The 25,567-nt window shown below is 41.2% G+C and overlaps 1 protein-coding gene and 1 long non-coding RNA gene across 3 annotated transcripts in view; both read right to left on the bottom strand.

Annotated features, from left to right (window-relative positions):
* Positions 1 to 621: 621 nt before the first annotated feature.
* Positions 622 to 5,161, bottom strand: LOC140562910 (uncharacterized). The gene is made up of 2 exons (XR_011980183.1): positions 3,782 to 5,161; positions 622 to 2,450 (listed from the first exon to the last, which is right to left on the bottom strand). It is a non-coding gene; the product is annotated as an uncharacterized lncRNA (long non-coding RNA).
* Positions 5,162 to 7,670: 2,509 nt separating this feature from the next.
* The window catches only part of gigyf1a (GRB10 interacting GYF protein 1a), a 34,418-nt gene continuing 16,521 nt past the window's right edge, over positions 7,671 to 25,567 (bottom strand). The window contains exons 5-25 of one of the 2 annotated variants that reach the window (XM_072687415.1): positions 25,302 to 25,397; positions 23,766 to 23,880; positions 23,414 to 23,522; positions 21,735 to 21,928; positions 20,177 to 20,394; positions 19,913 to 20,033; positions 17,618 to 17,782; positions 17,383 to 17,528; positions 17,104 to 17,260; positions 15,829 to 15,992; positions 15,482 to 15,585; positions 15,088 to 15,188; positions 13,262 to 13,320; positions 12,994 to 13,125; positions 12,632 to 12,817; positions 12,319 to 12,494; positions 12,055 to 12,215; positions 9,526 to 9,689; positions 9,348 to 9,395; positions 9,040 to 9,184; positions 7,671 to 7,805 (exon numbers count right to left, since the gene is read on the bottom strand). In XM_072687415.1, the coding sequence (XP_072543516.1) occupies positions 7,738 to 7,805; positions 9,040 to 9,184; positions 9,348 to 9,395; positions 9,526 to 9,689; positions 12,055 to 12,215; positions 12,319 to 12,494; positions 12,632 to 12,817; positions 12,994 to 13,125; positions 13,262 to 13,320; positions 15,088 to 15,188; positions 15,482 to 15,585; positions 15,829 to 15,992; positions 17,104 to 17,260; positions 17,383 to 17,528; positions 17,618 to 17,782; positions 19,913 to 20,033; positions 20,177 to 20,394; positions 21,735 to 21,928; positions 23,414 to 23,522; positions 23,766 to 23,880; positions 25,302 to 25,397 (2,829 nt within the window). In that variant the 3' untranslated portion in view covers positions 7,671 to 7,737. Of the gene's footprint in view, positions 7,806 to 9,039; positions 9,185 to 9,347; positions 9,396 to 9,525; positions 9,690 to 12,054; positions 12,216 to 12,318; positions 12,495 to 12,631; positions 12,818 to 12,993; positions 13,126 to 13,261; positions 13,321 to 15,087; positions 15,189 to 15,481; positions 15,586 to 15,759; positions 15,993 to 17,103; positions 17,261 to 17,382; positions 17,529 to 17,617; positions 17,783 to 19,912; positions 20,034 to 20,176; positions 20,395 to 21,734; positions 21,929 to 23,413; positions 23,523 to 23,765; positions 23,881 to 25,301; positions 25,398 to 25,567 lie in introns of both variants that reach the window. The other variant, XM_072687414.1, reaches the window with a different exon arrangement.

Raw genomic sequence — 25,567 nt, forward strand, 5'->3', positions numbered from 1 at the left:
GAACACTGCTGTGAGGATCTGATTGTATTGAGCCAAAAAAACATTTGGTGAGCTCAGGTACTGATGTTGGTTGATTAGCTCCAAATCTGCAAACTCCAACTCATCATTGGATGGAGTTTTTATATTAACATTCCTTAAAAAAAACTCTTGGTAGCACCTTTATTTATAAGAGTGTATCGGTTAGTTTTCCCAGCAGGGCATTTAAGCCTAGTCCTGAAAACTGACCTTTTATCTGTGTCAAAGCCAAACCGGTCAAGGGTGTTAATGAATTGCCCTTTCTTGCTGCAGTTTCTACTTCTACCAAAACGTTACACCACATACTGAAACATTGCTGTGAGGACAGGATTGTTTTTAGCCAAAAGAACATTAGTGAGGTCAAGTACTGATGCAGGTTGATCAGCTCCAAATCTCAAACACCACAACAACTAATACTTGAGGTACTGGATGACGTTCTTGTATAAACATGTTTTTTTTTTTATGGAGCCCAAATTGGTTCTTCTATGGCAAGGTGTAGCACACTTTGCCAAAGAACCTGAACTCCTCGTCCAATTTGTTACATAACCACTAAGTCTCTTCTGACAGGTTTTCAGAAGGTAAAAGTACCCAAGCAACACAAGTCAGTCTCCTTAATAATAAGCGTTTATTTAGTACTCGTCTTCTTTTTCAAACAAACAAAACCCCAAACTATTTACACTCTGATTAATCAGGACGTTATTACTTTGTCGCTAACATTTTCAGTATGACTAATATCGGACTCGGATTTAAAAGTTTAGCTACAGGGCTAAGCTGACAGGTCAGAATGAAAAGGCAAATGAACATCTCGTCTCCACTACAGTTATGCCTTGACATGTTGAGTGGCATGACTCCCGGAGATTCAGATTCAATACTGACTTTGTCTTCTCCCTCTGCATGAAACCAAAAAAAAAAAAAAAAAAAAGGAAAAGGAAAAAATACTAATAAAGGACATGAAATGTATTTGGGGAAATTGAAGATGTTTCTACAGTCATTACCGTTACTCAATGTATGATTAGCTTGGATAACAGATTTTGTTCACATTCCAATAAAGCCCACAGTCACCACATACAGTCCAGGTTCCAGACCTGCATCTTTTTCGCGCAAATACACGTAATAGAAGTGATCTTTAACTAGTAGGTTCACTCACTCCACATTATCAAGTCTTAAACTGCCTGGTTTGATACTTTCGCCACAATAAAAATATAAGACCGTAAGTCTATGAGCCCAGTAGTCACATCTAGAACCTGTGGTAGTTGATGAGTTAAGGAGAACCCCAATTATAAAAAAAAAAAAAAAAAAAAAAAAAAAAAAAAAAAAAAAAAAGCAGAGACAGTCCATCTAGAAAGGCAGTGCGCTTCTTATTAAGGGCACTGCCACACTGTAAAACCTGCATGCAGCTCAAAACCTTGTTACACAACTGCTAGTGCACAAGTACAAGCAGACTAGGGGTGTCTAAATAACATTAGACTCCAGAGTTAATTACACTGCATTATCTAATCAATTCCAATTCCAAGCTTTTTAAAAGGACACATAGGGCTCTGCAAGGGTGCAATGCAACGTCACATACTACTCAGCCAGATTCGGTCTAAACTGGATACGATAAGTCACGTCCTCGTTAGAGTTCGGGCTCCAAGGGGTTCGTTTTTTCAGATTAGAAGCAAAGCTGTGATTGAGAATTCATTAAGGAGCCTTTTAGGTCAGCGCTGAAGTAAAAGAATGTTGAACTAAGCCTGGTCAACACATTACTCTTCAATCTTTAAGTACAGGCTTGTCTGTACAGTTAAGGCATGTCTGAGAAAGGAAAAAAAAACAAAAAAAAACTAATTAATCACCACACCCAAAAGAAAAAAGCAGAAGTCGTGTATACACAGTTACAGGGCAGCCACTTGCCGTAGGTATGTAGTCTTTGTATATATCTGTGTGTGTGTGTGTGTGTGTGTGTGTGTGTATGCATCAATGTTTGAATACAGTTCGGATCAGGACAGCAGTTGATGCAAGTTGTGTTGTGTGAGATAGTATCTGATGATCATGCTGCATGTGTGCTGAACATGCCTGGCCATGTATGCAGTAGGGCCTGGCCATACAGCTGGATTACTAGTCTGTACAGGTTTTAATTGTCATAGTTCCGCAGTTCCAGTATCCAGAGGCTCCACTCTGCCACTCCCCCTTTCAGTCACCCGAAGATAAAGCTACCTATAGAGGAATTCGATCTGTCTGTATTTATTGAGTAGCCGTCCCTGGAAAGTAGTGCCGTGTATTGGGGGGGGGGTTGGGGGGGTGCGCAGATGGCACTGCCTCCTCTTCTTTGCTGGACTGTTGTTTCACACTTTTCTGGAAAGGAGACGACATCTAGGGCCATCCTCTTCGATGTGTGTATGTGTGTTAGGTGTGAGGAGAGAAGGGTCAACAGCTGGTCAACATCCCACTCAGAAGCTCTGGAAACAGGTGTAGAGGGAAAGACAGAGACAGTGCATTGTGAGTACAACGAAAGAAGATTATCGTAAAGCAATCCAAGAGCAGAATTCCAACAAGCTTTCTGAATTTCTTCACCATTAAACGGCAGGACGTTTCTCGGAACTGTAAACGCTGGTGGTGATGGGAACAATCACCTGAAGCGTTTAATGCTACTTAAACATAGATGAAACCATAAATCTGATGATGATGATTTTTTTATTATTTAAGATTTTGTCCAATGTATTGATTATAGACAAGCACATTAATGGTGTTGTATCACTCCATCACTATCTATCCATCTTTAAACAATAAATCTGATAAGGGAAAAAAAGAATAAAATAAACAATACACAGTTGTCATTCCTTAAAAACAAATATATCTATCTACATATTGGTTTCTTTCAGACAAAAACCTCATATCTCAATTTCTGAAGTGTTTGCTGCTTTTTGACATAATCTGAATCTGGCAGTAGTTCTGTATATTGTGTGAAACTTTCACAATGAACTGACCAATAGAAATGACCTGGAATAAAACATTTTTATATGGACATTAATCAAAAGTTGAAAAGGTTTTTTTTTTGTAAAACTTGCCATTTGTGTGACAATGTACACAGATCAGCCATAACATTAAACCCACCCTTCAAATATAGAGCAAGTCCCCAGTGTGCCACCACAACAGCTCTCACTCATTGAGACATGAACTCTTCATGGATGGCATGAACGAGTCTTAGCACTAGCACCACAGCTAGTACTTACTGGGAACACCCCATAAGACCTGCCTAATGTTTTGGAGATGTTCTGACCCAGTCGTCTAGCCAACACAATTCAAAGTGGCTTGGCCATGTTTTACCGCTTTAACACATCACCCAATATATCCACTCCTTGTCAGATGCCACTGTAGACAATAATAATCAATGTTCTTCAGTTTCAGCTGGCAATGGTGCTAATGTTATGGCTGATCAGTGTATAAACTGCTGTGATAGGACATGAGCTGGTTCACTGGTGATTGGACCACTGTAAAGGAGTCTGCAAAGGTGCTCTGTAGGTTTCCATGGAAAAACAGTTCTGAAAAATTGTTGGAATTCCTGCTTACATTCTTGTAGGCAAACTAATCTCTGTAGTGTACTGTATCTGTAGTGTACCACAGTATTACAGACAATAGCAACAAACATCTGCTTACAAAGTTAAGCAACCATCTAAAACCATCCGTTTTCAGTTTTTTTCTAATAACGTGTTGGAATTCCTGTGCTAAATCAACAGTGATAATCAACAGTAATAACATGTGGCATAAATGAAAAATATGCGTTCATTACCAGACGGACAGTTCTGCTGCACAGGCGACTCCATGCTGACAGTAATCCACAGCTGTGTAGCAGGCAGTCTATAGAACAAATTTCATCAGCTCATCCATTCTGTCTCTGGTCCTCTTCCAAGGCCATCTCCGCATCATTTAAACGGTACAATCCGCAGAATTCCACTTTTAACTCCAGCCTCCGATGAAAGCTTTTTTTTTTTTTTTTTTTTTTTTTTTTTGTCGTCTAGCACCCAGAACCGAGCAGTTCGTTAACTTTCAGACAGCTCTGTGTCTTTAAGCATGAAATCTCTGAACGGCTGGAGTTTAATCGTGAAGTTCAGAATTCCAAAAGAGGAGCAGAGCTGGTATTCCTCAAAACAACACTTAAGAGTATCCGATGTCTCATTAGCCTCCTTCATTGGTGAGTGATCAAGCTTGGGGTCAGTCCCGAGAATGACCGAGAGTTAGTGGAGAAAAACAAAAGGGGAAAAAAACCCAGCATCATTTATGTACAGGTACACAGGGAGTGAAAGAGAGATGTACTGCTGTCTTGCTCATTTTGACTCTAACTGAAGGGGCTTCAGCTGGGTTTCAAGTGTCCAAACCAGCCATGTCTAAACAGTGCCCCCTTTCGTCTTTACGTCCCCACAGGGTCCTCACAGTTTTAAGTGTGTGAAAAGTGCATAGCGAGAGCATCGAGGCAGTGTTATTTATTTTTTTAGTTTTTTTCCTTTTATTGTTTTTTCTGTACGGGCCGCAAAACAAAAAGAAAAAGAAAAAAAGTCTACTGCCATGATACTCCCTTTGCCCATTTGGAAACAGAAAGGCTATTTACGGTCCACAGACTGTGATGGCAGGTCTGAGGTCATACATATATACATCCCTCATGCTGTTGTTGTTCCGGTCATATTTGTTATATTCCAGCACGTCGTAGACATGTCCGTCTTTCCATGAACGACCAATTTATATAAAAAAAAAAAAGCTTAAAAAAAATTCGAGGCCAGTTCTAGATGGAGAAGAAAATCGTTAAAGCGTCAAGAGTTGCATTCGTGCATTTCAAAGTACCCACAAAAAAATGGTTTGTGCGATTTTTTTTTTCTTTTTTTTTTCCTTTTTTGATTTTTGCTTTCTTTTCAAAAAACACGAACCATTTCTTTGCTCTGGATCAACACAAAGTATCTTAAATCCACTGTGAGGGGGAAGGGAAAAATAGGCCAAAAAGTATGACCCACCAAAAAAATTCAGTAAACAAAATCAGGGTCAGCTTTGTAATAACTCCTCGTCCCGATGCCCGCTTGACACGTAGAGACAATCTTTCTGCATGACACACCCATTTCACTACGAGAGGGAGGGGCTTGTCGTCATGTGATTACCACAGCCCCACCCTACATTGAATTGAGTCACATTTCCACACCATTACCCTTCCCATCCCACCCCACCTCACCCCACCCCACTAAAGAAGAAAAAAAGAAATGCACCCAAAAATGTCCAAGTGTTTTTTTTTGTAAACAACCAAAACTCCAGTATGGAATAGATTTTTTTTTCTTTTTCATTTTCATAGTCATAACGTCTCTATGAACAGGATTGTAGAGGCAGTGTGTTCTAGCGGTAGTCATCTCGACTTTGTCCATCTGCTTTGCTGAACAGGTTTTCCAAAGGAAAAATATATATATTTATAGATTCTCCATCCCAACGTCCGACTACCCTTCCATTTTTGCGTTGAATAAAACGAGGAAAAAAATCCGGCTTCTGTTTTTCTTTTTTTCACCTTTTTTTTTTGGAATACATTCAATGTTTTCTTAAGAAAGAAATAACACACTTCACATGGTGGCAATGAAACTAAAAACTAAAGGAAAACCATTATAAAAAAAAAACAAACAAAAAAAATAAAACACAAAATGTAGCAGCCCCAAGTGCTCTTTTGTAGTCCAAATACTTTTTTTTTTTTTTACTTTGTGTGTATATGTGTATTATATTATAGATTCATATATGCAATAACAACCAAAAAAAAAATCAACAACAACAACAACAACATCATCATCATCAACATCAACGACAACAAACAAGTAACATTATATGAACATTTTGTGCACGGTTGTGTGCACTTGCACAGTTTGATGGGATCTTTTTTTTTCTTTTTTTTTGTTGTTTTTAAGCCAGTCAGTCACTCGCTCAGGAGTAAGAGAGTGGACAACAAGGCAATGCGAGCCACATCCCCGAAAAAACTGGACAATCCTCTCAATGGACCATCCCCAGGCTACACTAGAATAACTAGAGAGAATGAAGTGCGCAATGCACAAAGCTCTTTGTTTATAAGCACAGGAGGTGTGTTCATGTGTCTTCACCGAAAAACACACTCCTAAAAAAATAATGTCTCAATGGCAGCAATGAACTCCAACCATTCGCCCTTTTAAAGGTCTTAGGCACATTGTGTGTGGACAGAAACGCACACGCTTAAATCACACTTGCGCACACACAGACACACACACACACACACACACATGACAGACAGACAGACAAATGCAGTCATACAAATAAACCCTCAGTACGTGGCCCATGAGCGTGCTAGAGGCACAGGTATGGGTGGTGGTGAGGGGAAATATCCAAAGTTTATTATAAAAAAAAAATAAAAATAAAAAAACCGGGAATGCAGTTGCATGCAGAGCGCTGGTAGGTGTAAAAGAAGACTAAAGCTTTTCTGGTTGCATCTAAGAGTTTAAATGTCTATCTGGGGATGAGGAAGTGAAGAAAAAAAAGGATGTGTTGTGCCATTGCCTACTGCCCCCCTCAGTCAAATACTCAAATATGCTGCAGAGCTACAAAACACGCACACACGCACACACACACACAATCACACCTTCTCATTCTCGTGCAGACTCACTCAAACTCTCGCAAATTCTCACGCACCACACACATTCTGTTCATGAAATACAAACTTCTAATTCATTTGAAAAAAATCACCAAATGGCCTCTTGTGTCGTTTCATACGTCTTGGTATCTTGGTAAGCAAAGTCACCCCCCAAAAGAAAAAGGAAAAAAAAAAAAAAAAAAAAAAAAAAAGAAAATTGTGCAGACTGGTATGCTTTGTACAAACACTCACGTTCAGGTTTTAATACACGCGCTCTCGCACTCGCACAAAAATATTAATCTCTATTACATATATCTAACCCTTTTTTTGTTGCTTTTCTCTTTTTTTATACAAGTGCAAATCTTCAAGTTTTATGATCGAAAAATTGTATTATTTTATATAGCTTTACTTTTTTTATAGAAATTTTTTATAGAAAAAAAGAAAAAAAAAACAACAAAACAAAAAAAAAAAAACAGTGTTTGTCTTTGAAGAGAGATTTGTTTTTTTTTTTCTCTGATACGGTTTGAACAAACAGGACGGTCCCCCGTGATCTCTACCATCGCTGCCTACATGTCCAGTTCTAATTCTACAATCACATATATATTTATGTGGGAATATTTCTGAATCCATACCACATATCTATACATGTAAAACCTTCTTAAAAAAAAAAGAAAAGAGGAAAAAAAAACTAAACAAACAATAACGAACAAACTCCGTCCACATCCTGCCATCATAAAGTGCATTAGTTTGAGTAAGGTGCTTATTGTTATAAGTGCCAGAAGTTTAACCACCCCCAAAATAAACACAACCGCCTTGTTTCCCTAACCACTTCCCCTCATGTCTGGGGGCTTTGCTGGGGGAGTCAGAAGCTGTGTAAAAGCAGGGACAGGAGCACCACTGCTCACGTTCACCCCCCATTACAACAAAGTTACATTCTCCCTCCATTCTCCCCTCAACCCCCAGAAAAAACAACCTCTCCAACAAACCTGGCTCTCCCTCTCCCCATCGATCCAACCAGACCCCACCCATCCCCCCCGCCCCCCATCCCCAGCAGTGCACATTGGACTTGCGGAGTCTGATTAGTTGGACCCGCGGATAAAAGGCCTCAGGTAGCTATTGCTGTGGACTCAGTAATCCTCCACCATCTCCATCTCGCTCAGGCTCATCCGATCCCCCGCACCATGGAATGAGTACCCTACACACACACACACACACACACACACACACACACACACACACACACACACACACACACACACACACACACACACACACACACACACAAACAAACAAACAAACAAACAAACACACACAAAAAGAAAAGACAAATAAATAAACAAACAAACAAACAACTGCAGTATACCCAATATAGCAGTTCGCTGTATACTTCAGAGTTAGGGAATGTCTACAAATTAGCAGAAGAAAGTGTTTCCATTATTATTGCTATAAAAACATCAATGATTACGTGTCCAGAAGCATTAGCAGATGTTCTTACACACACACTAATTCTGTTACCACCTACATTTCTTCAAGCTATTTTTCTTCTGTTGGCAATTTTTGCATGGTCTCTAACTGTGAACTTTACACAGGATCAAACACTGGTCGCAAGTGAGAAGCAGCTTAAAGAAGCATTATGAGATCATAATTAGCATTTCATTTCATTTCATTGGGCTCCTACAGTTGGGAAGTGGATTTCATGCTTTGAACCTCCGCTAAAGGACGCCCATTTCACATGCATTTGTTGATGAGCCAGAGTCAATGTTGATGAGGTAGAGTAAAAGTACAGGATTTACACAAATATGACTCGGGTTATGTGGCGTTACACAGATCTCGCTTCTTCAAAACTACATAGTGTAGTTTCTGGCATGCTAAGCAAAGAGTGGCAACAACAGGGATGCCATTATTCCCATTACAGGGCAATGTGATGATTTTGAAGCTGTTTTTTAAGGTAATAATGCTACTTAATGATGCTTCATTAAACTCAAATGTAGTTTAGTAAAAATAGTGGTTGCATAAAAAAAGCAGGAATTTAAAAAATAATAACCTGCCAATGTAACAAACTTTACTGTACTGTGTTCTCTCTTCCCATTTAGAGACATGACTATTTTCCTAAGAGCAAGAACTGTTTTATTTGCTGTGTGAAACCCATTGCTCTGTATTGACTACATCCTAAAAGGTATTAAACTATTGGGATAGATTACATTAACATTAAGTAATTCTGTTTCTTTGCACCCCTTGTCCTTTGAAACACTTGCTGAGCAGGGGGCAAGGTGTGCAAGATTTATTTATTTATTTATTTCTTCATTTGTTCCTTTTAACCATTGGTAAATTAGTCAATTTTTACAATCACTGGGGGCTGTTACCGTGGTAATTATCTCCAGACATAAGCCACCATGGGCAAAAGAGACAAAGAGAAACAGGAGGTGTACCTAAGATGCTTGGGTCAGAGTGCAGCATCATGGGCTGTTTCTTCTTCAGTTTCCCCGCCTGGTCGTAGCCCATTCCCCCCTTCCCAGAATGCACTGACTGGAACATAGACTGCAGAGCTGTGGGGTTCATTCCCCTCATAGAATCCTGAAACGAGAAGAGTATGATAAGTGATAGAGTACTAAACTACAAACAAATACTGATCAAATACTGTACATTCATACTTCATACACCACCAACCACTAATTAAGTTCACAGTCCTGCTTTTTGAACAGTGTTGGACAAACATCTCTTCTCCTCCTTTTATTACCTGCAGAGGGAAGCTGTTCATGGTCAGGCCAGCCACCTCCTTAGAAAGCTGTCAAACAAGAGTGAAAGAGAGACAAGTCAGAACACAGGGAAAGTAAGAACACCACACTAGCACAGATATGAATGTCTTTAGTGAATACATGCACACGACAACACGACTGACTATCCAACATGCACACCTGCTGCTGCTGCCTCTGGTGGTTGGCTTTCTGTTTGGCACGGCGCTCCAGGAACTGCTTGGCAAACTCTTTGGCTTCCACAGTGTCGCCCAGGTAGTGGCGGATAAAGTCCAGCACTTCATACGGCGACTCCACCTCCTTCAGGTACGTCACGATGGTGGCCACTGTGCAGTACCAAAAAAACAAAAACAAACCAACAACAAAATTGAAAATGAACAACAAAACCACAGAACACATTTGATGGACTCTATTTAGAGATGTGGATCTAAATCATTTTGATATTTGAGGACCCCTAAGAGTACTTCAGCCCGATTATTAGGGTTTGGCTTTTTTGTTTGGAGTAATTTAAATTTTTTAAGTAATCTTAGAAGTAGTACAGCATGATGTTATTCGCGATAACACACTACCTTCTGTTCTATTGCCTTTATACAACAGTATAAACAAAACTCAAATAAGCCCTGAATTTCATACTGAATGTGCTTTACTACTGTCAGCTGTTTCCGCCAAAAAGTAGTTCCACAACAAATGGGTTATCGCTATTCAACTGTAACAATTCCCAAAACACCAGGACAGACTAAGCGGAGGTTCGTTAGGGTACCTATTGAGCCCTGTACACAGTCCACGATAACTACTGTTACTAAAAGGACCATCTTTTGTGGTACAGAGAGTCACAGAAGCATTTAAGTATCAGGTTCAACCAGAGACATTATAAAGAAGGAGACCGGCCAAGTTCCTCTAACACTCAACATGGTGTCTGTTTACAAATAAACTCCCATCCTTCAACAAAAAGAGCCAATCAGCTTGCTGGTTACACCCCGAGTGGAGGAGGGTTTTATGGAGGAGGGAGATTTAAGCAAGCTACTAGCCAGAAGAAACTGAAAAACCACACACTCTAAACTATCTATGAGGTTTCTGTCAGATTTAATCAGTGTGACAAAACCATGTTGTTATCACAAATAGCACAGCCAGATTATGAGGTCTGAACTAACTGGGAATAAAACGTGTTACATCAGCGCAAAATGTGGAATTTATTTGGGAAACTGTCGGTTGGTGCTGAATAAGTACAGAATTAAAATAGTTTTAATTGTGTCCAGCTGACTCCTGTTAAAAAATCTTGACAACATCCAGAAGAATTTTCAAACAACTGTGGATTCTGATTGCGATCTCTAAATATTAAATTTTTTTAAAGAAACCTAAAAACCTCAAAAAGTCAGACGTTTCACCATGTGAAGGTTTTCTGCAGACTGACAACGCTCAGAGTACACAAATACGTCAGAACAGGGGCGTCCGAGCTGCACTGGTGTAGCTTTTCTATACAATCAGGCTCAAACACCTGACTTTTTTGTGTAATCAGTAAGTGTGTCTTCAGAAAAACGATCATTTGTGCACCTGGCTTGTCAGTACAAAAACCTGCAGCCACACCGGCCCTTAGTGGATAAATCTGGACCCCCACAGTCTTAGAATATTTACTGCACAGGATTAACTGTCACTCATCAGTGACATGAGGGAAACTAATGGAGGAAAGTATTATTTATAGTTATCATCCAACACCTGGTTTTGTAAATCAGTAAATCAGACCCCATATCCTACACTTCATTACTTCCAAAACAACAATACTGACATACTTAACAACAGTTTCATTAGCCCTAAAATAGAACCTGACAGGACTTCACACTATATGATAATTTAATCTGTTAATTTAATAATTGAATCCCCCCCACATCCACATTTAACACATCTGCTCACTGGCTGGAAGCATCCAGGAGAAATATGAAAGCAAGCTTTGTTCTTCAGACTAGCTTACAAGATCTCGACTACTTTCTTAAAAAATGAGAAACTTGTTGGATAACTACCATATCATTGTAGCACTGAACAAAGAAATCGTTTTTCACTCATTTTGGTTCTAGTCAACACCACTCAAGTAGTTAGCCTAGTTGGAGGTGCACTACAGCTGCCGTCTCAAACGTCTGTCGATAGATATACGTGTCGTGTTTTGCAGTTGTAACATAAGTACACTTAAAAGCAAGCTTGATCAGACATGTCCCACTCTTACAATGAATTCCACTGAATTGTTGGCCTGTAAATTTTGACAGTGTACTCAAACACCACTTTAAAGTGCAATCCGATTTCAACAGTTCCAATACCGGCACCTAGAATGGCTAAGCAAGTAGTGGAAACCCGCACACACGTTTTTTTGGGGTTGGGAGGGGCAGTGTGACTTCCCACTCATGTACCGTTACACCTGCATATAATCTAACATGTGTCACAATGCAAAAAAAAAATATATATCAATGAAGCTTGGCATGTCTGGAATGTCCTTTTTAACTTTCTTTACTTAGCTTTACTCTGGTGTACTTAGTATATATTACGTTACTTATTTTGTTTCTGTTTCTCTCTTTTATATTGATATTTATAAGATTGTGTTGGTAAATGGAGAAACTGCAAAGTAAGAATGTCATTGTACCGTGTAACTGCTCATTTCTGCTGTGCACATGACAAACTCTTGAATAGCTGAATAGTGATGTTTACCGTCCTGCGAAGAGGAGTTGTTGGTTGAGGTGTTAAGAGCGTGCAGCATCTGCTCACACCACGTAGTGAAGCCATCCTGAGCTTTCATCCCTTGGAAGAGCTTTAGCAAGCGTTCCTCTTCCTCAGTACGCTTACGGCGGTTAAGCATCATGTACTGATCGCTACAACGACAGAGAAAGAGGGAGCAGATGGTACTCTGACACTTTAACAGGCCAACATGAAGTCTAGAAAGCTCACTATGCTTGTGTGAACATGCCTATATACCTGAGTGAGGGGCTGCTGCGGCTGTTCTTCAGACCCATGCTGTTGCGGAGGGCGCTCTGGTTTTTTAGGGCTTCGTCCCAAACGCCCATGCTCCCTCCTGAGGGACTACTGCCTCCTGCTGCCTTCCCCTCCATGCCTCCAGAGCCCCACAGCGCGCCCACACCTTCAGCACCCCACTTTACAGAGAGAGGAGGCAGGAAAGACACAGCATAAAAATGTGCCAGTAGATGCTTTCATCAAATACACGTTTAAAACATTTATACCAATAAGCCAAAAGATTATAACCCTCATATATAACTGCCTGTTTCCTTACTCGCTGCTGCTGCTGGGCTCTGTGCTGCTGTTTGTAGAGTCTTTCAGCCTCCTGTTGGAGGTCCAGCAGGTTGTTCAGGGGCTTTCCCTGCTTTCCCAGCCCAGACATAGAGCCTCCGCTCCATCCTGACCCTGAGCCAGCGCCCCCCTGACGCGGAGCCTGCTGGAGCAGCTTCATCAGCAGCTCCTGCCAGATCACAGAGGCAATCGCAGAAACACAGAAAGATGCAGGGAAACCACAGGTTAAAACTCACAAGATCAGCAGACCAAAACTCTGAAATCAAAACTTCAAAAATAAGGAATAAACCAGTTACACCTATGTTCACAGTCAACACGTGGCTTGCACTGCTGACAAAAACACACCTGTTTGCGTCTGAAGAGCTCCTCTTCCTCCCTCCTCTTTTGTTCCTCTTGTTGTCTTCTCTTCTCATCCCTTCTTTTTCTCTCCTCTTCTTCCCTCTTAGCCCTGAGTTCAGCCTCTCTTCTCTCCTGGAGCTGAGAGACATGTCAAACACATGCAGAGTGTTAGACAAGTCACACATTTGAAGGTCAAGTACAAGGTAACATCCTGGTCACATTTCACTTATGTGGTGTATTTCCATCTCATGCAAACAGGGGGTGCTGCACCCACCTTCTGAAGCTGTTCGAGAGTTGGACCCTGAGTTAAGTCCCATATACTGGCCTCACCACCTGAATGAGAGCAAGAGCGAGAACAAACGGACAAAGTGAAATTAGTATTTTGCTCTGTCAAATTATGCATATAAATCATTTGTGGCGTTGATATTTAGACACATGTAATAAAAAAACAAGGACACCCCATAAAGACCTGTGTATTTTTTAACATATTATAAAACAACATTAGGAGCTGGAGGTAATACCTTAAATATGTTTTTAAACATCATTTGTAAAACATAATCACCAGAACGGTGGAACTGTCCTGCGAGGAAAAAAGTTAGAACACCCCCACATTGATTTTTATTTAAAACATCTACAATTAGAATTAACTGCAGCACATCAGCTGCAGATGATTAGAACATTAGGGGGGATTATTTAAACCTCAGACATTTAGTTTGGTTTGCTCTTGACTGTTGAAGGCATATGTGAACAACACAGACTCTGAGAACAATGAGAGACTACAGACAAAATCCAACATGGTGACTTAGTACTAGTAAACAAATAATGTAGGCAGTAGAAACATCTCCTTTCTTCTAGTGTTAATATCCATGGATTACCAAGCCAAATACCTTCTTGTCTCAATGGACAAGGCAGAGGACTTCATGGACAAAACACTTCTACAGACTGTGTAAAATTGCAGAACCACAAACTACACAACCTCTGCACAACCCTCATCGACACAGAAGACCAAACCACAACAGTAGAGGTTAGTCTACTGGAATCCATTAACAACAAACTAGCCATACTGGAAGTGCTGTATCAACTCACAAACGACTGGATAACAGTCCAGAAATTACAAAATGAGACAAAAGAGAAAACAACAAACAAAAGTCAATATGCTAAACACACTCAAATGGCTTCGAATATAAACGAAAAATACGAAAATAAAGAAATGAAGGGAACTCTTCCAGATTTACAGTGCAGAATAATGCACTGACAACCTTATTTTCCCAGCATACCTGAGCAAATAACCCTAAATCTCCCAGAGGATTTTATACAGTAAGCCCTCACCTCAACCTTTCAAAAAAAATTAAGAAACATTACAAATGCACAGAGCTGATTAGGGGTAAAGGCCGTGAACTAAAAGGAATCACATTTGGAGAAACACAAGAAGAAAAAACAAACAAACAAACAAACAAACAAACAAACAGAAACACACTAATCACAGCAATGAAAGAACTCCATAAAAAGGAAAAACGAACATCTTTCATTCCTGATAAACTGTATGCTGATGGACAGTTATACCGCAGATAAACACTACATCTCTCTAAAGGAAAAGAATATACACATCAGCAGACCTAACTAGAACACACTATCCCACCAGTAGACACCTGTAATGATGAATACAATTGAAATAACCTCCTACATAGCCAGGCCGTTCTAGCAAGTTCAGTCTAAAAGCAGGCTGAAAGAAGCACAAAGAAGTCTCCAACAACCCTAAAATGTCATCACAGGACAGGTAGTTCTACTTGAACTACAGCATCTACCATCAGAAAGAGACCAAACCAGTCTGATTTTCATGTGAGGTGTACAAGTGGCAACTCTGGCAATCAAAAAAACATCAAGGCAAAGTTTGCCAGAGAACACCTAGACAAAGAGCAAGACTTCTGGAAGTGCTCTCAACAGATGAATTTTGAGTCCTGCCCTGACCATTTTTCATTTATTTTTCATTTATTTTTGACAGAAAGCATTTGTATAAATAAGTAAGTATCTCGATGTATTCCTGGGGTGACCTCATTTTTACATGACTGTAGGTGTTTATGTGAATGTGTGCTCGTTCACCTGTCGGCTGTGAGGCTGAGGTATGCATGTCCCACATGGACCCTGTATCTGGCACTGACATTGATCTGTTCATCGAAGGCATCATACCCTGCTCTCCGCACCTACATACACACAAAGATTGTCATTACACACTGAAGAAGTGGAATAGCCTCACACACCCACATACAACAATTCTGCAGATAGCTCTGAGACAGACCTGCTTATTTCACCATCGAAAGACACACATAGATAAGGGTTAGAAAGATATGTGGAACTTAGAAAAATGCTGATCAAAACAGACACACCTAAACTGAACAGAGAGGTTAATGCACCACCTCCACACACACACACACACACACACACACACACACACACACACACACACACACACACACACACACACACACACACACACCTGTTAATGAGCTGGAATAGCTGCTGTTGCTGGAGTTGCTGGTAGAGAGCTGCAGCAGCAGCTAACTCCTGCTGCTTCTTCAGCCTCTCCTGATCCAGATTACACTGAGGGGCAAGCAAACACACATGATGTCAAAAACTCCAGCAGTTTAGATGGATCACAGCCATTGTTACCACAGAATATTACGAGGACGTCATGAGAAACACGAAAAAGGATCATATTAAATGAAACATAACTGATACACCAATAAAGCTGTAGAGCATAATAAAAATAAATACCTGAATAATTGATTTTTTTTTGTTGTTCTTGCTGCTGCTGCTGCTGCTGTGTGTGTGCGAGAGTCTCACCAGTGGTGGTGGGGAGGGTCCGGGGGCGAAAGGCACACGCCCCCACATCTTAATGACATCCCCCAAAGGCTGGAATCCTTCATCACAGCCGCGTTTCACCAACAGAGACATGCTGAAGTAGCCTGCCTGGAACCACTCGCACATCTCCACTGTACTGAAGGGGCCTGCAGGGAGAAGAAGAGCGGAAGAGAGCGTGAGAGAGACAGAGAGAGAGACAGATGATGAAAACACAAAACACATGACTATCCCTCCCTCCCCAACAATGTTTACATATATTATTAAAATATTATTTAATAAAAAAGTGAGAAGAGGCCTTTAAAGTTCATTTAGAAAAACAAAATTAGACAGATTTTAGCTTTAGCATTGCTACCACATGCCGGCATGTTTATTTGAGAAGGAATAGATAGACTCCCACTCCTCACACTAATAGAACTCTGCTCTCCGCCCACACACCAGACAGATGTCTCTGCAGATGTGTGGCTGGGCTCAGCATGTTGCCTTATGGCTCTTGTGACTCACTGTTTATAAACTGGAACGGTTTTATTCAAATGCTCCATTCACGTGAAAGACAGCTGCTCAGTCTGTGTTCACTGCAGCTCTGTCTCCAGATTTAGGGAATTATTATTGTAAAAATGTATATACAGTATATATTAATTTATACATTCAATAAAAGATTTTAGCATGAATTTGTGACAGCTTAGGGCCAGTGTAGCCTAGCATCTCCTGTTGCAAACTATACCTTATGACTAAAGTTAAATTTACTCAATCTGCCAATGCATGTTAAGTGACAAATCACGGTCATTTCATTTTTTCACCAAATTACACCATTAACAATGAGACGTTTGAGGTTTGAGGCAAGCTTGTGATGATTTAGACATTCAGTTTGTGCAATGCTAAGTGGTGGCTATAAGCTTCCTCACTGCTCCAGTGCAAGACTACAGAGACAAGCTTGAGACTCCCAAACATGTCTTGGCTTATTGACCACATTTTGAAATTAGAGAAAAACTGTGCAAGTTCATTTTTAAACAAACTGATTATTTAAGAAAGCATGAGGCAGGCTCGCATGCAACCAAATGCAAAGATCCATTCACTAATGCATATTTGTGAACATTTCTCTTCTTGTGTGTTTACATCTACCCAGAATCTCTCCCTGCAGGTCTCTGTCCATCCATGTCATGCTTCATGGTGGAACTGTGTGTTTACATCCTCCCCTAATCTCTCCCTGCAGGTCTCTGTCCATCCATGTCATGCTTCATGGTGCATGTGTTTGCCAACCTTGGATTTCCCCCTGCGGGTCTTTGTAGAACCACTTCATGGCGGAGTCATGGGAGAGAGGCAGGGCGGCCGCAGTGTTTCTGCTCTCCTGCAGCTGTGTAAAACACTCCTCCTCCAGAGAGGTGTCCTGCAGCGCTGCCACCATCTTCTCTGCCTCCTGCACATGCACAACACATACATTTCTTTAATCCCAGCCCCTCAAACATGGCACGTGTTTACAGGCAGGACATCCTTCCTGCACACATGTACACACATGTAATTTGGCTACATTTGCTCTACCTGTTGCAGGTGCTTCATGCCCTCGTCATCCTCAGGGTCACCTCCCGGTGGCGGGAGGTCAGTAGCAGCAGAGGAAGAGGAGGGAGGGGATGAAGGCAGACTGGAGGAGGCACTGGGGCTCAGCTCGGACAAGGGCTCTGGTAACACTGCACACATGCATACACGATCACATAAATTATGAAAGAAAAGATCAACTGGTGCACAGAGAGAACCGGCAAAAAGAAAGGCTGCTTACCTTCACTTGGCATCTTACTAATGGGGGCAGGCTGAGGATCCTCCAGAACCGCAGGGGCAGCAGCTGGCTCAGGATCAGACTGAGGAGTGGGGAGAGACATGGAGGGAGGAGAAGGAGGGAGAGACTTCACCTCTACCTCAGCGACAGCCACAGAGTCACTCTCACCTAAACATGGGAAAGGGAGACAAAGGAAATGAATGAATTGCTATGATGAAACATGTTTTAAAATATGCATAGCATTTAAAATAGGGCTGTCCTGAGCAAGTCCAGGCATAATTTAATGGTTCGAGTATCAGCTATTTTCAAATCCATGTTTACATCCACAGTCAATGTTTAGAGCACCATCAGGTAACCTCAAGGTGCCTCTAACGGGCATTGCTTCCAGCTGGCAGCAGTGCGGACGCTCTCAGAAGGTAAACAAAGGAGTGTACAGTCTGCAGTGTGGAGACTCTACCCATGTTACAGTGGAACATGAAAACAGACCACAATATCTGAAACTTTATATGACCATCACTGATATGCTTTGTTTTATCAGTGGGAGAGCCGCACACCTTTCTTTATTTTTTAAACCAGCACTAAAGAGCCCACGAGAACCGAGTGGGGGCTAACGCTAATGCTAATATTCACACACTATAGAAACACAAATCACAGCACATTCACCCACTATAAAGCAGTTATTACTCATCCGGAAGACCAACAACAACAAATATCACTACAGAGTGTGTACACACACACAGGAAAAGATCTGACTGCAGTGTTGTAAAGGAGCTGGACGCTGACTGGTCAGGGAGGAGTGTCAGACTGGATTATAAGATATTAAAACATACTAACAGTCAAGTCTCTACTAAACAAAATGAATCAGTCCAGAATGTCTCATTATAGAAACTGATACTAAATTCAGATTTTTTCAGAAATTTTTCTGATCTTATTAATTAGCAGCTCATCTTATCTAAACTGTGTGACTGTATTATTTATACAAACACAAAAATTGGATAAGTATCAGCATTGACTGATCCTCACCATTAAGATACTCAGGTTTGACTGGGGCAGGGGGGTAACTGTATCAGGACATCCCTAATTTAAAACATTAAAATTTGGAATTAGAGCTTGTTATGACATACATGGTGTGAACTGCTGCAAAAACACTGCTAAATGACTAACTAATTAAAACTGCATTTCTTTAACCATTCTGCAAGTGAACTCTGGCTGCCTGTAACCGCCTGTCCGGAGTGAGTTCTTCTGACACATGTGCAGCTGTGTACAGAGTGTGCAGAGTTCTACAACGTGACTCTTATACAACAACACAGCTGTACCTCATCTGCAGACCTGTGTGATGAATCAGTGCAAGATCAGATCATGGATCCTGCAATATTTGTAGATTATAACCATTTAGGCACATGTACGCTCCACACCATTTAAAGTAGTAAGAAGCTGGAGAACCTTGTCGGAGCAGTTGTGTTAGCTTACAATCTCAGAAATGTAAGCATGCTTTCTTAAAAACACTCAAGGAAACACTCAAAGTTTAAGCAAGCAGGGCAGCAGTGTGCTGTTTGTATGCCTGGAAAATGTATACTGAGGCTTCACCGTGTTTCGTAGTTTTTGGTATGGGTTGCTTGCTGGGGAAACAGATAGATTAGATGAACTAGGGCTGTGACTGAAATGTATCCAAACGCCTGCATTACTGCACTATATAGGAAGAGGGTATTTAGTTAAATATTAAGTAGCACTAAAAACACAAATGAATTTGGACACTTCCTCAACATTTGTCAGCAGTGGTCGCACAAACAAATAATGCGAGTGTACGAGCCATGTTTAAAGCTTTGTACACACTCTGTGTGGAAAAAAATCATGAATTGTGTTGCACAGAAACATAAGCCTCCCATAAACGAACTACATGGGAAAATATCTGGAATTCATGGCATTCAGAAACTTGGAACCATCACTTGTTCATGTGCTTGGTAACGAGTCTCGCATTTTGGTCCATATGATGTTTACTATAAATTACGATGCGTTGTGGGAAATTGTAGTGCCCTCAAAATCACACTCGAATTCCATTTTGTGATGCAGACATTCAAAACAAATTAGCCAACATACTCCTTAGGGCCCCAAAACATATATTGGGATCCATTTTAGTCACAACCTAGGTGTTGTAGAACGGACTGCTCAGCCACACTTAACACTGGACGCTCTCCGCCGAACATTACAATCCCACTGACCAGGGACCAGCCACAGCAAATCCCACTGGGGGGACCGCATTTGCAAAAAGGGCTCAAATTGTTTTTTTACACCCCTTACCTCTCTCGGGTTTCTCTCCACCATTGCTGTTTTTTCTCTCTTCATCCACACAACACTCATCCTCATCTTCCAGTCCCTGAAACTCAAACTCCTCTTCGGGTATAGGATCTTTGGAGCCTTTCTGCTTGTGTGTAATTATGTGACGTGTGAGATAAACAGAAAAAACATATGAGAAAATTACTTCCTGACATGGTACCTCTGTACAAAATGCTGTAAAAATGTCTCTCCTTAAATCATATAATTCAAACACACACACACACACACCTTGATTGACATGAAAGCTCCAGAGGAGTCGAAGGTTCCCATCTCTCCATCCTCTTCATCTGTGCACCACTCTGGCAAGCCATCTCTCTCTTCTTCAGCTCCCTCACTTCCTGCCCTCCTCCTCCCTCCCTCACTTCCTCCATCCCGGAAGTCGAAGTCAAACTTCCTGCGGCGCCCCTCGCTATGCTCGCGCCAACCTGCTGAGCGAGGACCACCATCTTGGAGATGAAAGAAAAGACAAACAGACAAACAGTTTTAGGAAATGAGTAACAGGTACTAATTGCAGCATGCAACTGATGGCAATATGGAAGTGGGAGGAAGACAGATGTTGCACTCTGCACTTGTGTATTTTTAGCTATGCTTGTGTATTCAATTCAATACAATTTTATTTATATAGCTTTTTTTGTTTGTTTGTTTGTTTGTTTTTAAACAACAAATGTTGTCACTAAGCAGCTTTACAGAGATCCGGGTCCGAGCCTCTTTTAAGCAAGCCAGTGGCAACAGTTGCAAGGAAAAACTCCCTCGGGTGGAGAGGAAGAAACCTCGAGAGGAACCAAGACTCAAAAGGGGAACCCATCCTCCACAGGTCGGATCATAATAAGAAGCAAAACAGGAATAAAAACAACAATCAAACAAAACTGTAAATGTGGTGTCAAGTCATACAAGATGAAAATGTGAGTGAGAATGATAAAGTTCAAGCAGATAAACAGTCAAAAGCATAGTCATGCAGTGAGGCGAGGATGAAATCTATGTAGGTATGTATGTTTCAATAATATTATAAATAAATAATGTGATTAAAAAACAAAAACAACAGCAAAAAAAAAAAAAAAAAAAAAACAACACCATTTGCCCTGGATGTTCCCCTTGAACACTGGAGCTATGAGACTAATTCAACTGACCAAGAAGTGTATAATAGGGGTGGGAACCATATTTTATCATATTGTGATGAAATGATGGTCTCAAACTGGTTCCACAAACATGACTACTTTAGTGCTTTTTTCAGGGGGCTTCCCAGTATATTGTCCCAGATCTGAAAGCAGAAAAGTATTTTTGGGATGTGGTGGAAGGGGGGGATTTGAAGTATGAGAGTGGAGCTGAAAACTCTGCAGGAATTGTGTGATGCAATCATGTGAACATGGACCAGAATTTCAAAAATCAATGGAATCAATGCTTTGTAGAACTGAAGCGGTTTAGAGAGCAAAAGGAGGCCCTACTCAGTGTTAGTACAGGCTTCCTTTTTTTTACGTCAATGAGTCATACATGTTTCATGTTAGAAACCATAAGAGAGTCTATTTGAGATTATTGAACCACTCTGTGGTTTGCAGCAATTCCGTGATGATTTAGTCATGCAGTCTGCAAAGTGCTAAACTAAAGAGAACCAACTTCAGTGACCACATAGGTCTTGGCTGATGGACTGCAGTTAAACTGTAGCGGGGTCCATTTAGTTAACAGCTAAACGATGCCTTCCACAATTAGTCTTGTTGTAACACGAAAAGCTGTAAAAACCCATACGATAGGTATGTGTAGTGGTTTTCTTAAAGTGTGTGCATGTGCGTACCATCTCTACGTGAGCCAGCCAGCCTCCAGCTCCCGCCAGTGTCTCCCGCCTCCTCCTGCTCATGCTCCTCTCGGAGTGTGCGCCAGTTGTCGCTGTCTGAGCGCATGTACTCCTTCCTCCCCCCAGAGCCCACTTCTTCAAAGCCGACCCGCAGGCCCTCCCTGCGCAGGGGCTTCTCAAAACGTCTCTCACCCCTGAACACAGACAGATTTTGTTACATTATCAGCAAAAAACATGTATATGTAATATTTATACCATTTCAGTACACGTTCATAGCCCTGGTCCTTTCAGGGTTTATCTTCAGCATCCAGCTAGTTCAAACAGGGCTTTTTTTGCACTGATTAGGTGAGTTGGGACTACCAAAAACCCTCAAAATGGGCAGTGAGTGTTATACTCCAGGAAAAGGGAAACTGCTGCCTTGACATTGTATCTTGAAGCAAGAGTGTGGGCACCCTTTGCCAGATGAGACACTTTTTCGTTTTTTTAAATTAAGAAGTAGTAAACATACTCTCTGACGGTCCTAATGCACAATTATTCAGTTCTGACCCAGCAAGTGTTGAAACGAGCAAACCAGGCCTGATGCCTGACCAATTAGAATTCAGCTAAATACCATTTCTAAACTTCAGAAACTCTCAGACTCTTCAAATTTTGAAACAACATTTATGAAACATGGGCTCTCTAAGCAACTGTCTGAAGTCACCAATACCCACAAGGGGAAGACAAGATAAGACCAGTTGTCAGCTTGCGGTTTCTACAGTGCAGACTGCAATTAATACATGGCTGTTCAGCAGAACTGTAAACAGAGAACTGCTTGTATGCTGGCGAGACAGACAAACCAAAAACCATGCCTGTGACCTTGTCACAAAACTCGATGCTACAGAACATCTACAGAAGTCAAATAAACTCTGAGGAAGACGAATGAATACCATGACCAGCAACAGTACTTTTAGAGAAAAAACTAAAATATGAAACTAGAACACCTTGCCAACTGTGAAGCAAGGCAGTGGATCGGTCATGCTTTGGGGCTGTATTGCTGTCAGTGGCATTAGCCACATTGCACAGGTGGATGGAAGAATGGATTCCACAAAATACCAGCAAATACTGGATGTAGATGCCAAACCATACATTATAAATGGCTGAAGCTACAACAGGATAATGATACAAAACATACCCTAAATCCACCATGGACTACCTAAGGAGACACAAATGTAAGCTTTTGGCATGGCCTTCATAGTCTCTTGACCGGAACATTATAGACAATTTGTGGACACACAAACTGTAAATGCAAGACAGCCTAAGAATATCACCGAACTAGAGACAAAGAAAATCAAACTGTTGTCCAAACCGTTCGACAGGCCCCACTAAGGATGACTTCTATGAGAGTAAACAGAGTATGTGTGCATTATGATGAACTCCTAGACTGAAAACACTGGGGTTGTGTTTGCTTAATCAACAGCTGTGTTTACTACTTCACAAATGAAAAAATATTCTACTTTGGCTTTAAGCATGTCAATATATTTGTCAGAAAAATGAATCTGAGAGACAACGGTATGCCACTGTGAAACCTTCTAGACAGATGCACTGTAGAATGTAATTTACAAAGCAAACAGCAGCAGCCTCAGTCTAGAATATGTGCTATATCTGTAAAGAAATAAATAAAAATACATAAAAGGATATACCTGTCATCCCAGCTCTGGCTGCGGTGGATCTCTCTTACGCTCCTACTGAAGCCCACCTCGTTATCTTCAGTACTTCTTTGGTAGAACCCTCCCTCTCCTCGGCCTCTGCCTACAAACATATACACAGATGACATGGCAATATGTACATTTACTCTGATCGACCTTTTCATTCTTTAGCTGATTCGTCCTCTGTATTCTTAGTGCTTCTAAGATCTTTTAACTGAAACAATACTATGTTTACTGTGTTACATTTTACTGTTCTATACTGTTTGAAGTGGACCCTTAACCCGCCAGACAGTAGAAAGCGATCATTTCACCGACTGGCCTGTTAATCAATAATGAGTCAGCTCACCTCGGCCACCTCTAACACTGCCTCTGCCACGGGCCATGCCGGTGGGGATGGTGCCACTCCCTTTTCCCATAAGCCTCAGCACAGCCACACTGTTGACAGACATGGAGAAGTTCCGCTGAAGAGAAAGAGAGACAGAAAAACAAGGTTAAAAAAAAAAAAAAACAACAACAACAACAACAACAACAACAACAAAAACCCAACTAATTACAATCCTTGCAACTCTTGAGCAGAGTGTAATCTCATTCCTTATTCCAAGTGGCCCTAGAACATCAAACTGTATTTTCCTTGGCATATGGAACTGACAATACGGGAACCTCAAACAATATCCCTCCACTGAAAAGAAAATCAGGCAAAACCAAACCAGCGCAGTAAAAAAAGTTGTTTATACTAGAGACAGAGACAGAGACAGAGAGAGAGAGAGAGAGAGAGAGAGAGAGAGAGAGAGAGACAGACAGACAGACACAGACAGAGAGGTGTAATGGTACATGTATTCATATCGGACAGTCACAGTACAGGGGTAGCGGTTCAGTGCACACAGTCGCAAGGAGAATACAAGGTAAAAATATGGTCATTTCACAAGCGTGAGCCAAAAAGCTTTAGTTGTAGGATTTGCATGATATTGTAAGAAATGTAGTGTCTTAGGAATATTGCCGTGGTAACTGTAGTCTTGTTTGCCACCCCCGCCCCTCCCCCTCGTCCCCATCCTCTGCGTCTTCCTTCTCGTCTCCCTCTCTCATACTCCCTGAAGAATGTTCTCAGATGTTCATTTTTCCACTCTTCATCTCTCACTGTTCTCACCTTTGGATTTGAAAAACAAGTATTCCACAGATATTCTGGCTTTACAGTCTTTTTTCAGCCCATGAAATCATGGTCAATGCAATGAACAGTGTACAGAAAAAAGGACCTTTAACTAGTCAAAGTGACCAAGTGAAAGCCAAGAGGACCTGATAGACTTAAAGCTACAGCTAGCCTTTTAACCATCTTGGCTCTCCATCGTCAGCTGCCTTAAAAAAACAAACTGGAGCCACACACACACACACACAAAAAGAAAGCACTGGCAAATTTCCACATTATCCTCATCAGCTACAATCTCTTCAGCTTGCTAACCACACATTGCGCTGACAGGACACTGTGAGGACAATGTAATATGGTAAACCCTGGGAATAATGACCGTGTTTTTGTGACAGTAGTAAACCGTGCCATAAACCAGCCAATGAAAGAAGAACTCATCATCATCATCATCATCATCATCATCCTCCGTAAGAGAACAAGCAGCTAGGTAAACAAACAGACTTGTAATATTGCATTTGAGCATTTACTGCCCCAACCAACACTCACACTATCTCCCTCCCTCCCTCCATTATATATAAGTAGACTGAAAGCTTACAAGAAAAGCATCTGTGTACACTACAACTATTGGGGATTTCTGTGTTTGGTAAATAAGTGTGTTTTGGCTCATATGTAACCTAACCTGTATCTGTCTTGCTACTCCTCAGTGAGACACAGCACCAGAGGCTGTGTGTGTGTTTTTCTCACCTGCTCTTCCTCGGTGAGAGGCACCAGTGCCAGAGGCTGCTGAGGCTCATCCTGCAGAATAGCAGCAAACTCCTTATCCTGCATGTCCTCTGGGACCTACACACACACACACACACACACACACACATAGACAGACACACACATAGACAATGATAAACAAGCACAGAGCTGATCAATTCAAAACACCCACTCAACCAGAGAAAAAACACTCACCCGAATACGAAGGAGCTGCCTATATTTAAGACCTGGTTTGACGCTTGTACATT

This window comes from Salminus brasiliensis, chromosome 9 (genome assembly GCF_030463535.1).
Source record: "Salminus brasiliensis chromosome 9, fSalBra1.hap2, whole genome shotgun sequence".
NCBI lineage: Eukaryota > Metazoa > Chordata > Actinopteri > Characiformes > Bryconidae > Salminus > Salminus brasiliensis.